Here is an 18638-nt window from a genome sequence, read left to right on the forward strand (position 1 = left end):
TGGCCATAACTCTGGGCTAGCTGAGTAAAATCCTAAAGAGAACACTTCATAGGCTATAAAACAATCCTCTAATGTTTTATGATTCGAGGTCAAGTACATTTTAACATACATGTTTCACAAACTTTTTTTTTGAGTAAGTCTGGACAAGAAGTCTGGTCTTGTGTAGTGAAATAATGACTGTAGGTAAAATATTTTCCGAGTTATGCGCAACAAAACATTAAAATGACAATTTTTTCCTAGGTCAGGGGCCATAACTCCTACAATACTGAATGAATCCGGACACAAAACCCCAGGTGCACAACTGCACATGCTGACCAACATTCCTGTAAACTTTGGTGACTCTAGGTCAAATACTTTTAGAGCTACGCGCAACACAACATTAAAATGACCAATTTTTTACTAAGTCAGGGGCCATAACTCCTACACAACTGAATGAATCAGGACGCGAAACCCCAGGTGCACAACTAAACATGCTGACCAACATTCCTGTAAAGTTTTGGGGTGGGGGGAGGGGGGGGGCACAAGGCACAAAAACAAACAACACCCATGAAATTGGCATCACAAATGACTTGTATAATTATAACTTGTAAATTACATACTGTAAAAACAGAAATTTTTGTGAGGTTTCATTTTCTCTATATTCACCAGCTCCTACATCTTGCAAAAAAATAATCTTCGCATAAATACTCACCATAAGAATAATTCTAATATGATACCTTTTTACACAATTTTACAAATACTAAACCTTGCGAACATACTCAAAATTTCAAATTCACGAAATTCTGACCTAGCAAAAATATGTGCTTTTACAGTAATCAACACTATTTTGAAAAATTTAATGTTAACATTATGTCAAAATGAAAGAAAATTCCATTTTGGAATGACATCAGTTTATTTGTTTTTAATTCTCAGTCAATTTTGATAATATTGTACAATACGAATTAATACATTGCATTTATGATATTTAAGTAATTCGCTCATATTTTTATGGTGAATTAGAATTATCTAAAAAAATACATTATATTTCAAACTGTATTTTTGAAAGTGGCATATGACATAAATACTCTGACATGAACTTCTACAATTTCTTAATTGGTTTGAAATATGAATGAATTGATTTATTAAGTAACTATGTTTCAAGGCCTCCTTAAGAAATGTCGTACCGTAATCGGCCGATTATAGGTCGCACTCTGGTATAGGACGCAGTGAAAAAATATCAACAGAATTCTGGAAAAATGCTTATACCCATGTAAAGAGAATCTCTCGGTCTGGATTGTCCATACTTAGATTAAAACTACATGTTGTTAAACTGAGAATTCTTCTCGTTTTAATTAATTGTAATATCACAAAAGGAATGTCAATCAATTTTTATAAACTTGCAAAATCCATAGGGTAACTTATGAATTGCAATTTATCTCATAAAATTCACTTATCCGAATTTATGTTTGTCTGAAATTCTCTATAGTTTTTGACACAAACTCGCCAGTTTTTGCTAAATCATTATCATGTTTTTGCATGTTGTGCAAGTATTTAAATTGAAAGCATAAACTCTGTTTAAGTACTAAACTACCATATCCTCTAATATTAATAAACGCCAGCGAAAACGAAAGGACACTTTGGCACTGGCAGAAAAATGACGTAATTTCAAGACTGGTTTGCAAATTGTTTTGAACATTACGGATCAGCGACTATGATGTTATTAGATCAGTCTAAAATCTTGCATGCACATGTTTACAATTGCCTCTGGGTATGATTAAACGGTTAATTGTTTGCCGACTGTGACAGTAGGTGGTAAGATAATTAATGCCTTGGGCATAAATTTCTCGATGAACAAGAGGATTATAGAAAACTATCAAAATTATGTTTGAAGACTAGATAATCGATTTCCGAGCTACTTGATATGGAGGTTCAAGCATTTTATTGCAAAATGTGGGAAAGTTTTACACAGGTTTTGATAAAAACTTAATGATCACTTACAGAAATGCATTGTAAAATGTATTTTAATGAAAAACAGCATTTATTTATCTTAAGATTTTTCGTGAGCTCTTAATTTTACATTTTATACAAAAGTAATTTAAGATGCCGGGTCCCGATACCTGCTATTAGCTATGCCCGAGTCATTGGTATTTACTCCCCTTGAATTGAACTCTTCAATATAAAGGTACACATTGTAAACAAAGATCAATTTTCTTAATTTTTGAGTAGGGGTAAATGTTTGGTCTTTTTCTATCCCCGTATATAGGATGCACCGGTCCTTCCAGACCAGAATCTTGGTAAAAAAGGTGCATCTTATATTCGTAGGATGATGGTGATAATTTTCTGATGAATGAAAATTTTTTTCTTTTCGTTGTTGTACCATATGGAAGTCAGTGCCTTTAACACAAAAGTTCTGAGGGAAACTTGAACTAGGCTGGTTTATTTATTTGTTTGTTTTGGGTTAAACTCCATTTTTTCAACAGTATTTCAGTAAATGGCGGGCAGTTAACCTAACCAGTGTTCCTAGATTCTGTACCACACTGGTACAAACCTGTTTTTCACAAGTAACTGTCAACTTCCCACATGAATCAGAGGTGGAGATGAATGATTTCAGACACAATGTCTTTTATCAAATTGTCATGGAAAACATATGCCCCGTCCGGGGATCAAACTCGAGATCCTGTGATCCGTAGATCTGTGCTCTCCTTATTGAGCTAAGCAGATGGGTGGAACTAGGCTGGTATCTGTCCTCATATCATTAGATGCGGGTGTTACTGCTTAAGGTTTTTTTTTCTGAGTTCTACCAACACTATATTCATTGTACTGTAACTCAATTTATGATGAATATTTGGTAAAGAAAGATTAAATGAGCCCATTTACCACTTTTCTCATACTTTTATGAGACTGGTTAGTCCTGGAAAGCCACAGCACTATCCATTTGAATTTGTAACCTATTTTTGTACATACAACTCAATTTTTTTTCCAATCAAAGTTCATGCATCTATAAGATATTATATTATAATGAAGAAAATGTTATGCAATGCAAAAATGGTCAGATATTAGAATTTCATAGTGTCCTATTTTAACTTGGAACACTTCATGCAATTTTCCATAATGAAGTGCAAATTTCATACCAGGTGAGTGAAGTCATTTGTGATACACATATGTACAAGTGGTGTTCAATAAATACCTGGAAAAGTGCCCTCAGTTCTTCATGTATCATCAAAAATAAATAAAACTGCTATATAATGTAGATGATACAAGTTGTGTCGATAAATCATGTGTGGTATGACAGCGTCATAATGACGTTTGGTCGCTTCGGAGGTAGTAACATTGCCTAAGAGACAATAAATAGATATTGGGCATGTTCTGAAATCTGGTATTCAATGAACACCCCTTGTATGAATTCATGTTAAAAAGTTCATTAACAGCAATGATTTTAACTTTACATAATAGGCTAAAGAACAAAATAAACATTCTAGAAGGCAATTCACCTTGCCAGGGGGTTGAACTTTGACATTTTCTTTGTGAATTATATCCGAGTTTACTTACACCAAATTTTATTTAAAAAGCTCCTTAATAAACTGGTAAATGAAAATGAGAATCCTTACCTGATTTAAATTCATGAAATATTTCCAGACAGTGTCGTCTGTTGTCAGTTTGACAGTGCACACATGATGGTCTTGTCCCGGGCGTGGAGAGAGTAAATCTCTTTTCAATCTATCTCTAGGCTTTTTAAACACCTGTTAAAAGACAAAAGAACATGTTCAACAGAACGACCATGAAGAGGGTGACAAATAAAGAATATTTTGCAGTGGGTAAACAAATATTTGCAGTGAGCGTAAACAAACCCAGTCTGAGACAGAATATAAACAAGAGCTCATCCTAACATGACATTTCATGCCAATTCACCAGCAGAATGAGACAGAGCAAAAAGGGCATTAAAAACAACAAAAACTTTGGAAGTGTGTGTGTGGGGGGGAGGGCTCTTTTAAACAGGAGAAATTAGAGATGATACAAGAGCGCACTTCATTTTTTCAAGGCTTGTCAGAAAATGTTCTATCTAAGAATAGGCACATTGTTAAAATTCATGCAAGATTTATGGGACATAATGCTGTAATCTTGTTCAACTGCACACTTTTCACCATGTTTCATCCACATAAATAACTTGTATAATGTTTCAAATATCTGTACTGACCTTGTAGAGAGCAATTTGTATACAAAACTTCAACCCAGATTTTCTAAGTCGATTTATTTATTTATTTTGTTGGGTTTAATGTGGCATCGACACAATTAAAGGTTGTATGATGACTTTCCAACTTTGATGGTGGAGGAAGACCCCAGGTGCCCCTCCATGCACTGTTTCATCACAAGCGGGCACCTGGGTAGAACCTCCAACCTTCCGTAAGCCAGCTGGATGGCTTCCTCGCATGAAGAATTCAATGACCTGAGTGAGGCTCAAACCTACATCGATGAGGGGCAAGTGATTTGAAGCCAGCGACCTTAACCACTTGACCAAGGAGGCCCCTTTCTAAGTCAATTTTATTTATTTATTTATTTGGGTTTTATGGCGCACCAACACAGTATAGGTTATATGGCGCCAAACAGGACTACAAAAATTGGTTTCACATCTCATTTACATCAAGGAGGATATTTTGTTAAAATTCATGCAGAGTTATGGGACTTGATGCTGAAACCTTGCATTATTTCCTAACAGAAGAGTGTGAAGTTTAAATGCAGTATCTGTAGTGGTTAAATATTCATGTCAAGTTAAAAATATAGAAAGGATGTAATATTCAACTTTTGAGCCACATCATGAGAAAACCAACATAGTGCGTTTGCGACCAGCATGGATCCTGACCAGTCTGGTCAGGATCCATGCTGTTCACTTTCAAAGCCTATTGCAATAAGAGAAACTGTTAGCGGACAGCATAGATCCTGACCAGACTGCGCGGATGCACAGGCTGGTCTGGATCTATGCTGCTCGCAAACGCACTATGTTCGTTTTCTCATGGCGCGGCTCATTTGTATTCATTTTATATTACACTTGTCACATGTCTGAGAAAACTCTGACATCAAATGCATTAATTAAAATTAAAAGCCTAAAATTGGTTTCAAAGGAAAATGTTCAACTAAGTAAAAATAATTTCAAAGTGAAGGATGTAGATATTAAAATGTACAAATGGAATATTAATTACCTTACCCTACTTAATTTCTATAATGAACTTGTCCATTTTTTAATTTCGACAGTACCATTAACTGTTAAAAGGGGTGCTTATCAAAAAGATAATGACAGAATGGCAAACAATGCAGAGCATGATCAGACTGCACGGATGTGCAGGCTGATCATGATCTACACGGTTCGCAAAGGCAGAATCAATCATGTCCAGCATGACAAGGGTTAAAGCCAGTTTTTATTTTCTTATCACTACTAGTGAATCCTATCCTTAGAGTGATCTTTTATGTTTGGCAAAATCAACATTTGATATAACATGAATACTTCAAATTCCTGGAAGTATTATAGTTCTATTATTCTATTATGAAAAAGAAACTGAAGCTCTCTTTTCAATGAAAAGCTAAAAAGTCATTTCAAGTTACACTGCATTGTTAAGTATTTCAGTTGCTTTTTTGATGTTCTTTTTGTTTGTTTGTTTTATATCATTTCGAGGATACACTACCTTCTAAAGCATTTCTATTATTTTTTTTTTTTGTTTAGCACCTTTTTCAACAGTATTTCAGTTATGAACAGTGGGAAGGTACCCCTATGAGTGTTCCTGGATTCTGTACCAGTACTAACCAGTTCTCCACATGTAGCTTGTTCAGTCACTGAATAGATAATTACTATGTAACTATGAGCAAACCTGTGTCTGGCTGCCAGCATGCTGCACTGTATCAGAATGAAACGTGTGATTCCTGTAAAATATACAAAACAGGTGAAAAGTCCCCTACTGGAAGATGTCAAATTATCTCCACTGCAGCATAACCTAATGATATCATCTGGCCCCGTGTTCACAAAATTTTTTCGGTCTCAGCTGAGTTTGAGTTTGAAATTTTAATATCAGTTTTACTTAAACTTCTATGTTAAATTCCGAGTATGACTGACCATCAATACTGAATAGCTACTTGAAAATAGTTATTGATTTAAAATTCAGTTTTAAACATGCTATTTAGATATAAATGACTAATAAAGTTTCAAACTCAAACTCAGCTGCTGAGACTGAAAAATGTTTTGTGAACACGGGACCTGATAACTGTCAATAAGGTCCAGCTTAACCTGCCTATGTAGCCAATGTTAAGAGGATATCATCAAAACACAGAAATACTTGATAAATGAAAATCCTCCTTACAAACAATCTACCTGACCATTTCAGGTTCTGCCATACTGTCCTATATGGTGATACTTAAATTCTTGCATACCAGATGGGGATTTCCGGTATTTTTACCAGTGCTGGAAAAAAAATGATCCATCTTACACCCCGGGGTGAAAAAAAGAAAACTTTGAGAATGAATTTCTGATATCATGGAACAAAATACTTATTGAATAGCTTTCAGGTCAATAGTCAAAACTACTGACCTATGGTCCTTTGGGATCAAAGGCAAAAGTAACTGATATTGACTGTCAAGCCAGTCAGTAAGTATTATAAATTATATTACTAATACTTAGTTCAAAGACCAGCATAGGAGAGTCAAATTTGTCTTAGTTTACATGTAGCATATAGCATAATGCAAATGCTTAAATCAGAGATGAAAGTAGTGGTCGTTTCTGCTCAAAGCAGGTTTTCGAACACTGTTAGGATGGTATGTGACAAGGTGTTTTATACCCCCATCACACCAAGCTCGTTTTCAGTACGTTCTGAAAAATGTAGCCGAACGGTCTAAAACTGCGTGGCAACGGAACAGACGTAGTAGCGACGTTCTACAGTCTCTCTAAGAACTTTATGGACTGGCTCAGGCGGGGTTGAACGGGAATGGTGCTCCAGAACTTTGAGCCTACTCAAAATTTTCGGCCGATCATTCCGTCCTACAGTTAGACGGACTGACAACGTACTTAAAACGAGATGGACGTACTAAGAACTGAACTGCCGTACTTCGCTCGTACTAGAAACGTGGTATGATGTAATGCGATCGGGAGTCAATTTAAGTACGCGTGCAAACCGACCGGATCCGTTTGTAGCTCGTTTAACCTGTTCACAGAAAGACTTAACTCGACCGCATTACATCCTTAGAGCGTCGTTATTCTGTCTGAATACGATCAAAACAAAATACTAAGTCTGCAATATGTTTCAAAACAGTTCTAAGAGTTTACAATACGTTCTCAGTACGCTCCGCATGTTTTTAGTACGTTTATTCACAGTTCCTACAACGTCAATCCCGTCTGTAATACAACAAGAGCCATGTTAGACATGGCCAATCCCCCCGCCGGGCATATTATAACTGAAGGCTAAAGTTCCTGGCAAGTTAGTGTCTGAAAGTATTCATTTTGGGAGAAGCTTTGAAAAACCGTTTGGTCCGCATCAGGGGTTTTAAAGATGTGGAAGAAAGAATTATTCAGTGGTGAGGTGGTTTACTGCTAAATTTTATTAATTTTCATGAACAGTATAGCTGTATGATGTTTTTCTATATGGCTACTGTAAAAAGAAGGAATGGAAAGCTAACAGGGAACAAGAGTGCCAGACTGTCACAATATACGCCCGTCACAGCAAATTTCTTTACTCTAGCAGCTGTATTTGCAAATTGAATTTTAATTTTGTAGAAATCATTGTAAGTCTTTTGTTTTTCTAAGTCCACAAAAAAACTCCTTACTTGGTCTTGTTTTTTTCCCTGTGCTCTATTATAAAAATGTTACAACATAAGTTATTTATAGTAATAACTAATGGAAGTTAATCTTTAAAAAAAAATAAAAAAATTGTAAGTCCACACAAAAATCTTTACTAGGTAGAGATTGGTCAAAATACACCTCAAAATTGGATGTAGCATGCATGTTGTACTACTGAAAGGTGGTCTCGATTTTTCCCTACGACTAGTAATGAAAAAGTTACAATTAAAGCTATTTAAAGTAACAACAAAGGGAAGTAATTCTAAAGAAGGGAACTGCGCATGACACTTCGTCTCATGATGGTGTATAATTGTGCCAAGTTACATCAAAATCCCTCCATGCATGAAAAAGAAGTGCTTCGGACAAGCTTTTCATTCTTGTATCCTTTGACCTCTAAGTGTGACCTTGACCTTAGAACTAGGGATCTAGTTCTTGCGCATGACACTCCACCTCGTGGTGGTGAACTGTTCAACATTTGTGCCAAGATATATCAAAATCCCTCCATGCATGAAAAAGATAAGCTGCAGACAATTTTTTTTAAAGAAAATATGATAAAGGGGAATAACTCAAAAAGTAGGCAAGGTAGAGTTATTGTTCTTGCACATTGCACTTCCTCCCAATGTGTTCTATCAGTGTATGAAGTTTGAAGAAAATCCCTCCAGTACTTTTGGAGTTATGCTCCGGACAAATTTTTTAAAGAAAATATGATAAAGGGGAATAACTCAAAAAATAGGCAAGGTAGAGTTATTGTTCTTGCACACTGCACTTCCTCCCAATGTGTTCTATCAGTGTATGAAGTTTGAAGAAAGTCCCTCCAGTACTTTTGGAGTTATGCTATGGACAAAGATTGTTGCGGACAGACGCACGCACGCACGGAGAGCATTTCTAATATCCCCTTCGCCTTTGGCAGGGGGATAATTACACAAGTTAGGGTATAAATACATGCCGTTGTCGTACAGGTTCAAGATTTGCGCACAAGGGTCAGCCAAGTTGATGCCTTTTGGTTTCTGGCTCTGTCCTCCTTCATCCTCGGACTTGAAGACAGAGTCGTTAGAAGGTACAGGGAATAAACTACGACGCTCATCCTCTCAACTTTCATGTTTAGGGGCTGACTCAGAGACTCTGTATCGGCTTTTGTGAGACATTGGTCTTTTACTGCTTTAACACTTTACACCTTGTCTCTGTTTGGCTTTACTTTTCTTTGGAGTCATATTGATACTTGCCTATTGCTGTGGAAGAGGTTGAAGAGACAAACGAGAATGAGAACTGGGTGAAATGTGATGGTTTTATATAGCCATCGGGTCAGAATGTGATTGCAATTTACGTTCTGAACGTACTACGGAGAGATGAGGACATAATCAGAACGGGTTAAACTGTCTGTGAACGATGTGGTCGTGTTAACAACTAGTTAGAACGTATTTCGACGTACTCGGAACGAAGTCGGACTAGTTATGAACTTCTTTAATCTGACTTCAGACGGACTTGGACTGCCTACAAACGGTGTCCACATGAGGTGAATGGGCATTTTTTCCGAACTGAACTTACTATAAACGTACTTCAGACGGGATAAAGACGCGATGGACGTATCGAGGACTGTTTAAGAACTAACTACGATCGCATTATGGATATTTTCCGGCCAAAGTACAAACGTTCTAGCCAGATCGCAGCCCGTTTTACAATATTTTAGGACGGGTTGGGACGTTTTGAGAACTAGTTTGGTGTGATGGGGGCTTTAGCAATTTTTCTTTTGATAGAATACACACTCAAATGAAATCCACTGAACACATGATTCAGGTGAAAATTTTCATTTCATTATATTCATCCGATATTTCGCCATAACTTCTGTAAATATTTCTATTATAAAATACATTAAGACAGGCTTGTACAAAAGATGAACTGAAATGTGAAATTAAACAAACATGCTTTTTGCCTATTAGTGTTGAAAAATGTATAGGAAGTACGAAAGTTTCTTTGAAAATTGCATGTTGTCAAGCAACTTCAAAGCAAAAAACAGTCTTACCAGTTATAGTCTTTGTCAGAGTATATCACTGTATGAAAGGGAGGTAATTGTTTGAACAACCTAGAACTTGGAACAATATGATAAATTGTCTCCCCTGGATGCTTAATTTTACCCTGCAATGTTCCATTTATCACAGCCACTCGTACTTCACTTCCAGTATAATCTGAAAAGAAAAGAAGTTTATAACTATACAGTATATAAACACAAAAACAAAATATCTCAAATACGCTCAAAGTTCCCTCCCTTGGAATAAATTTAATCTTCGACCTACAAAATCTTATAGAAGTATCTAAACAATACAATTAAGATTGAAATATATTCAGTAATTGCTTTCAGAAAGGATTCATTCCTACTGAAGATATCTAAAATATAAATCATATGCATATGAGCAATGAAAGGAACTGTTACTTAACAAATAATAAGTTCCCAAACGTGGTTTATCATAGATAACCAGAGTTTTGAGTTCTTATGCGTAAAAATATATCACGAAGGCCGTAGGCCTGAGTGATATATTGTTTCGCATAAGAACTCAAAACTCGGGTTATTCTACGATAAATCACACTTGGGAACTTATTATTTCGATTCTAACACGACATACTAGTATCAAAAGTGTTATAAAAAATGTTAACTACTTTTTATGACCGTGCTACGCGCCTGGATCAGATGACGTCATTGCACGCGAGTGGTTTATTGCAGAATAACCTGAGATAGATTTTGCTCTACATGTATGTACGTTATTTGCTGGTCGTGTTAGAATTAAAAATTTAATCAACAACTTATCTCCCCTGAATGTTTGCTTACAAAATAGGACCTCTAAATAATTCCTTTGGTATCAATCAAGCATGGTATTACTAGACCAATTTTAATCAAAAGTGCACTTTTTTTAGTCTATTCATCACTTTTAACCCTTATCATGCTGGACAAAACTGATTCTGCCTTTGTAACCATTGTAGATCATGATCAGCTTGCACATTCGTGCAGTCTAATCAGGATCTGCACTGTTTGCCTTTCAGTCAGTATGTTTTTGGTAAGCACCCCATTTAACAGTTAATGGTACTGTCCAAATTGAAAGATGGACAAGTCCATTATATAAATTTAGCAGGCTATTAAAGTGTTAAATACAACAGGAGCAACATTTTCCAAAGCATGGAATGAGAAACTGCAAACAGGAAATCTCGCTCAATTTGAACGGTGCACCTGTACTTTAACTGGAGCAACACTGTCTAAGCAATGTGTGGTTCCATGCTGAGAAAAAGGAAAACTTTTTTTGAGGTCTTGAAAAATTGCAAGGCTGCAAGTTTTGATAGATAAGAAAAGGAAAAGAAAACACTGACGAAAAGAATTTATTACAAAATTGAAAACAGGATCAAAAGTAACTCATCCACGTCTTTTAACATGCTAATAAATTAATCTGTTGATTTTTAACCTTGATAACCCACATTGAGACGTTCAGGCATTTTTGACAAATTAAGCGCAAGAATTGAAGAAATGTTGCCCGAGTGGCAGGTACATATTTCATATTGTGGCAAAAGTACATTTCTTAAATAAAATGACAAGGTGTATAACATAACTGTTATTGTTACAAATGTTTATTCATAAAATAAACGTTCAAAGAGTAATTACAGGCTTTTTACGGTGACAATCTTTCATCCAAGTTTTCAAGGATTTTCATAAAATTTAATGTATATTAAGGCCTTCTGTCACAGTAACTGTATCTAACAATTACATATTATATTCAACTGCATATTTATAATAAACATTGAACAGTCCTGAAACTGATATTTAACCTTTAGCCCACTGGCGGCAACTGATTCTGCCTTTGGGACCAGTGCAGACCAACTGCACATCCGTGCAGGCTGATCATGGTCTGCACTGTTCGCTATACAGTCTGTACATTTTTAGTGAACTCCCCTTTAAAATAAATAATAAATGGTATTGCCCAAACTGAAAGATAGACCAGTCCATTTTAGAAATTTAGCAGGGTAAAGCTTAAATAATTATTATGACTGTGTAAATTACATTTCTATCATTATATCATTTCCTAAATGTGCTGACAAGACTTTGTCTCTCAAATTATATAAATTATACTGTTATATTTGTTTAAAATCTTCAATTTTAAGATAATGACCTTTTATTCCAGATAACCGGGCTTATCAGTTAACAGATTACTGTTTGATAGGTACTTGAGAAATTGTCAAACAAATATCTTGATGTGAATTTGCACTCTTATTCTTAATGTCTGCCCTTGAGATGTCAGTAGGAAATCAAGGCTTGAGCGCAATACTGCCATAACTCTTTTATTTAATAGGAGTTACTGCATGATTGCGCTCAACCCTCGGAATGATTCAGTCTTATCTTAAAGTACACTGGTTTTGCAAAACACTTAAAGTTAGCTTTAGAGGTCTGTAATTATAATTTACTGACTTCTCCAACTTCTAACGTTTACAATAATTGTTCAGTGAAAACTAGAGCTATCACTAAAGGTGATGAATGTACCCCCCGCATGCACTGACACAGTACATTGCAATTTGACACACACAAGACTGCATAATTATGTGGACTGTATGTATATAGACTGTATGTATACAGTATAGTAACAAAAAACAAAGTCCCATAACTATACAGAATATTTATCTAAAAGAATGTAACATGCCCCATGCACAACTAGGGTTGGTACTGATCACTTGTGTGAAGTTTCATTAAATTGTGTGCAAGGGTTTGGTAGATTAGGCATGCACAAGATTACATATGCAGACTGTATGTACATAGTATGTTAACAAGAAACAAAGTCCCATAACTCTGCAATTTTTGTCGCTGAAAGAACCTAACATGCCCCATGCACAACTACTGTTGTTACTGATCATTTGTGTGAAGTTTCATTAAATTGTGTCAAGGGGATGAGGAGAGATGGTGCCAACAAGATTGTGTCTATGTCTATAGTATAGTAACAAAAAAAACAAAGTCCCATAACTCTGGAAAAAAATTTTCTGAAAGAACCTAACATGCCCCATGCACAACTACTGTTGTTACTGATCACTTGTGTGAAGTTTCATTAAATTGTGTCAAGGGGATGAGGAGAGATGCTGCGCACAAGATTGTGTCTATGTATATAGTATAGTAACAAAAAACAAAGTCCCATAACTCTGCAAAAATTTTTTTCTAAAAGAACCTAACATGCCCCATGCACAACTACTGTTGGTACTGATCACTTGTGTGAAGTTTCATTAAATTGTGTCCAGGGAATGAGGAGAGATGGTGCGCACAAGATTGTGTCTATGTATATAGTATAGTAACAAAAAAACAAAGTCCCATAACTCTGCAAATTTTTTTTCTAAAAGAACCTAACATGCCCCATGCACAACTACGGTTGGTACTGATCACTTGTGTGAAGTTTCATTAAATTCTGTCAAGGGGATAAGGAGAGATGGTGCGCACAAGATTGCGTCTACGGACAGACGACCAGACAGACAACCTGAAACCAGTATACCCCCCCCCCCCCCTTACAACTTTGTTGTCGGGGGGGTACAAAAAGCATGACCAATAAATTAAATGTAAGTCAATGATACTTAAGACCTTTAGCATGCTAGATAAATTGTCGTCTGCTGGAAATGTCATCTGCTAAAATTGTAAAGTTCATTCAGTTTGCTCCAAAATTGGAAGAAATATTGTCAGAGTAGCAAACAGGTTGGAACCTGATCAGACGCCGATTTAATCGGCGTCTGATCTGGTTCCAAGCTGTTTGCAAAGGCTGTTAAATTCGCCTGCAGCAGGCTAAGGGTTAAGATCAATTTCATATGTTGCTTAAAGTGCATGTTAAAGTTTTTTTTATTTGTTTAGGTTTAGCGCTGTTTGTCAACAGTATTTCAGCCATGTAATGGCGGGAAGTTAACCGCTAACCGGTGTTCCTGAATTCTGTACCAGTTATGACCTGTTTTTCACAAGAAACTGGCAACTTCTCCACATGATTCAGAGGTGAAGGACAAAATGACTCCTGACACAATGTCTATTATCAAATCATCACAGGGAAGATACAACTCGCCCTGAGATGGAGCTCACGACACTATGTTCTTTAATAGACCTGCACTATCCCTATTGAGCAAAGCTGGTGGGCTACAATTTTTTTTGAAATACTGCAAAATCATTTCATTTTGTAGGCATTAAATGGATATCTGAGTTGTGCCATGAGAAAACCAACATAGTGGGTTTGCGACCAGCATGGATCCAGACCAGCCTGCGCATCCGCGCAGACTGGTCAGGATCCATGCTGTTCGCTTTTAAAGCCTACTGCAATTAGAGAAACCGTTAGCGAACAGCATGGATCCTGACCAGACTGCGCGGATGCGCAGGCTGGTCTGGATCCATGCTGGTCGCAAAGCCACTATGTTGGTTTTCCCATGGCACGGCTCATATGTTTTACACTTTGGCGTAGGAACGATCTCGAGCCAAAGTATATGCTGGTCCCTCCACTTTCAAAACTGGAGAGCCCCCGGCTCCATCTGGCCCAACCTTCTCCTACTCCTATGTTATAGTCACTTTGTTATTATTATTCTACCTTCTACTTTTTTTGCTGATAACTACAAGAGTAGAATTTTGTATAAAGGAAATAGCTAAGTAGCAAAAAAGTCGTATTATCATCAAAATGAGAGCCACAGTGACAGGAACCTAGGTCATTCAGTTGGTATTATCATGGAAAGCCTGTGTGAAGTTTGTATCAGTTGTGATGAGTGATAATTTAAATATGAGCTGTCTGATAATCATTCACAACGGGTGTCTACACAGGAAGCCGACACCGGGTGTCGACACAGGAAACCGACACCGGGTGTCTACACAGGAAGTCGACACGGGTGTCTACACAGGAAGCCGACACGGGTGTCTACACAGGAAGCCAACACCGGGTGTCTACACAGGAAGCCGACACCGGGTGTCTACACAGGAAGCCGACACTGGGGATCCAATATGGAAAATTTTGTCACAGCAAGCTAAAAAGTAATATATAGTCTTTATTGAACGGTGTTCTCTGAACCCAGGTAAATATACTCTACATGTCTTAATGGTTGAATGAGAACATTATAAGTCACCATGCATGCTAAGCAGGTTTTAACCTATAGCTCGCTGGCCGCAAGTGATTTTGCCTTTGCAACAAGTGCAGAACAAGATCACATGCACATACGTGTAAGCTCATTCAGTCAGTAAATATTCTGTGAACACCCCTTCAAATAATAAATGGTACTGCATAAATTAAATGATAGACCAGTCCATTTTAGAAATTTAGCCGAGGAAAGGTTAAAGCAGTTTTCTCTACAACCTGACTCCTTTAGCCTAACTTAATTACTAAAATGGATAGGTCCATCATTCAATTTGAGCAGTACCTCTTCTTTTTCAAAGGAGTGTTCACTCAAAATTTACTGACTAAATAGCGACCAATTCAAACCAAGATCAGCCTGCATGGACGTGCAAGCTGATCTTGGTCTGCACTGGCGCAAAGGCAGAATTCACTTGACGCCAGCAGGCTAAAGGCTAACATCCTATAAATGATAAACTGCCCTGGTGAGTACAAAGATAACATGAATTTTACTATGTTAAGTGCATTTTTTATTTGAAATATCAACTATTCTTATCAAAATTTAATGGTCTGAGTAATTTCCTATGGATATATTACATACAAACAGGCTATTATCATCTTATCAAATAAATTATCACAGGTTATAAATTGGTTACTACTTTCATGGAAGTTTCATGATTCACGAAACAGGCTGATTCATAAAAAAAATTATTCATTAATATAGCGACAGAATATTTATGACTGATAAAAAATTCTAAAACTACATGTGTATTTACATTATTGTACTGTATAAAATAAATAAATCTAACTTTTGCTGTATCAACCTTCCCGAATATTTTTTACGTACTAGTATAATTCTGAAGCTGTATGTTAAATACATAGAGGATAGTACATGCTGAATCTATCAAACAAGTCGAATAACATAATAACACTATAATGAGGCTCTGCCAAGCCGTTTATCATTCTTATTCAATAACTTCAATAAATTGAATGCACAAAGAAACAATTGTTAAATAATTCTTATCACATGTTAGCTTTTAATGCTGAATTATTACTAGATGTTCTATAATAAAGTCAATTTGTGGACCTCCCTGGTAGAGTGGTTAAGGTTCCTAAATTCGAATCACTCACTCCTTAACGATTCAGGTTTGAGCCTCACTAGGGGCATTGAATTCTTCACATGTGGATGACATCCAGCTGACTCATATGGAAGTTCAGTGGTTCTGCCAAGGTGCCCTTACATGATGAAACAATGTCTGTAGGAGCACCTTGGTGGTTCCCACCCAGCCCAACTCCCCTGGCCATTACAAGTTGGAAAGTAGCCTAATGACCTATAAATGTGTTGGTGTGACGTTTAACAAAACAAGAGCACCGCCTTGCGGGTGCTGACGCTCATCTGATTTTTTTTTTGTGTAATAGAAATATTGTCCTACCCATGATTTTCTAAGTCTAAAAAGGGGCATCATTCTTGCAAAAAGCAGGATAGAGTTATGTTTCTTGATGTTCAGTGTCCACTTATGATGGTGAAAAACTGTTGCAAGTTTTAAAGCAATAGCTTTGATAGTTTATGAGGAAAGTTGACTTAAACATAATACTCAACCAAGAAAATGATTTTCTAAGTCCAAAAGGGGCAATAATTATTGCAAAAAGCAGGATGGAGTTATGTTGCTTGTTGTACAGGGTCAGCTTATGATGGTGAACAAGTGTTGCAAGTTTCAAAGCAATAGCTTTGATAGTTTAAGAGAAAAAGTTGACCTAAACATAAAACTTAACCAAGAAATCTGATATTTTCTAAGTCCAAAAGGGGCCATAAATCTTGCAAAAAGCAGGATGGAGTTATGTTTCTTGCTGTACAGGGTCAACTTATGATGGTGAACAAGTGTTGCAAGTTTTAAAGCAATAGCTTTGACAGTTTAGGAGAAAAGCTGACCTAAACATAAAACTTAACCAAGAAAACTAATTTTCTAAGTCCAAAAGGGGCAATAATTCTTGCAAAAAGCAAGATGGAGTTATGTTTCTTGATGTACAGGGTCTGCTTATGATGGTAAACAAGTATTCCAAGTTTCAAAGCAATAGCTTTGATAGTTTAGGAGAAAAGTTGACCTAAACATAAAACTTAACCAAGAAATCTGATATTTTCTAAGTACAAAAGGGGCCATAAATCTTGCAAAAATCAAGATGGAGTTATGTTTCTTGCTATACAGAGTCAGCTTATGATGGTGAACAAGTATTCCAAGTTTCAAAGCAATAGCTTTGATAGTTTAGGAGAAAAGCTGACCTAAACATAAAACTTAACCAGGCAACGCCGACGCAGACGCCGACGCCGACGCCGACAACCGCTCAAGTGATGACAATAACTCATCATTTTTTTTCAAAAAATCAGATGAGCTAACAAAAACAAAAACAATTCGGCCAGTATCTTCTGTAATGACATAAACATCAATATGTTTAGAGAATAGCAAATTTATAAAGTGGCTTTATTTCACTCCCCTGATCTAAAACATGTGATTATATTTCGTACAGGCAACAGAAGCAACCCTGGAGTAAACCTCTACCCCACAACCTGACATACAGTCATTAAACCTAAGGTTATTGCATTCATTAAAACCAAGAAATAAAAAATTTAAGATATAATCTGCAAGCTGTCTCAAAACTGGAGTGAGTTAATAAAAAACATTACTTATCACTTATGTTTTTGTATTACATAATATATTGGATTGCGTGACATTTTTATTTGAGATCAAGGCTTTTTCTTTATAGACCAGGGAGCTCAACTTGACAAACAGCCTGCTACTGTGTATTTATCACCAACAACAACAGTGAAATATTTTCTCAACCAATGAAATAACCTCCCTATATCGCAAACAAAACAAGAGCACCGCCTTGCGGGTCCTGACGCTCATCTGATTTTTTTTGTGTAATAGAAATATTGTTCTACCCATGATTTTCTAAGTCTAAAAAGAGCCATCATTCTTGGAAAAAAGCAGGATAGAGTTATGTTTCTTGATGTACAGTGTCCACTTATGATGGTGAAAACCTGTTGCAAGTTTTAAAGCAATAGCTTTGATAGTTTATGAGAAAAGTTGACTTAAACATAATACTCAACCAAGAAAATGATTTTCTAAGTCCAAAAGGGGCAATAAATATTGCAAAAAGCAGGATGGAGTTATGCTGCTTGCTGTACAGGGTCAGCTTATGATGGTGAACAAGTGTTGCAAGTTTCAAAGCAATAGCTTTGATAGTTTAAGAGAAAAAGTTGACCTAAACATAAAACTTAACCAAGAAATCTGATATTTTCTAAGTCCAAAAGGGGCCATAAATCTTGCAAAAAGCAGGACAGAGTTATGTTTCTTGCTGTACAGGGTCAACTTATGATGGTGAACAAGTGTTGCAAGTTTTAAAGCAATAGCTTTGAGAGTTTAGGATAAAAGCTGACCTAAACATAAAACTTAACCAAGAAAACTGATTTTCTAAGTCCAAAAGGGGCAATAAATCTTGCAAAAAGCAAGATGGAGTTATGTTTCTTGATGTACAGGGTCTGCTTATGATGGTGAACAAGTATTCCAAGTTTCAAAGCAATAGCTTTGATAGTTTGGGAGAAAAGTTGACCTAAACATAAAACTTAACCAAGAAATCTGATATTTTCTAAGTACAAAAGGGGCCATAAATCTTGCAAAAAGCAAGATGGAGTTATGTTTCTTGCTATACAGGGTCAGCTTATGATGGTGAACAAGTATTCCAAGTTTCAAAGCAATAGCTTTGAT

General features: G+C 36.3%; 1 protein-coding gene across 1 annotated transcript in view; it reads right to left on the bottom strand.

Annotated features, from left to right (window-relative positions):
* The window catches only part of LOC123559793 (disintegrin and metalloproteinase domain-containing protein 10-like), a 75399-nt gene that overhangs the window by 33720 nt on the left and 23041 nt on the right, over positions 1-18638 (bottom strand). The window contains exons 4-6 of the mRNA XM_053552253.1: positions 9813-9975; positions 5838-5889; positions 3588-3719 (exon numbers count right to left, since the gene is read on the bottom strand). Coding sequence (XP_053408228.1) covers positions 3588-3719; positions 5838-5889; positions 9813-9975 — 347 coding nt within the window. The remainder of the gene's footprint in view (positions 1-3587; positions 3720-5837; positions 5890-9812; positions 9976-18638) is intronic.

This window comes from Mercenaria mercenaria, chromosome 10 (genome assembly GCF_021730395.1).
Source record: "Mercenaria mercenaria strain notata chromosome 10, MADL_Memer_1, whole genome shotgun sequence".
Lineage (NCBI taxonomy): Eukaryota > Metazoa > Mollusca > Bivalvia > Venerida > Veneridae > Mercenaria > Mercenaria mercenaria.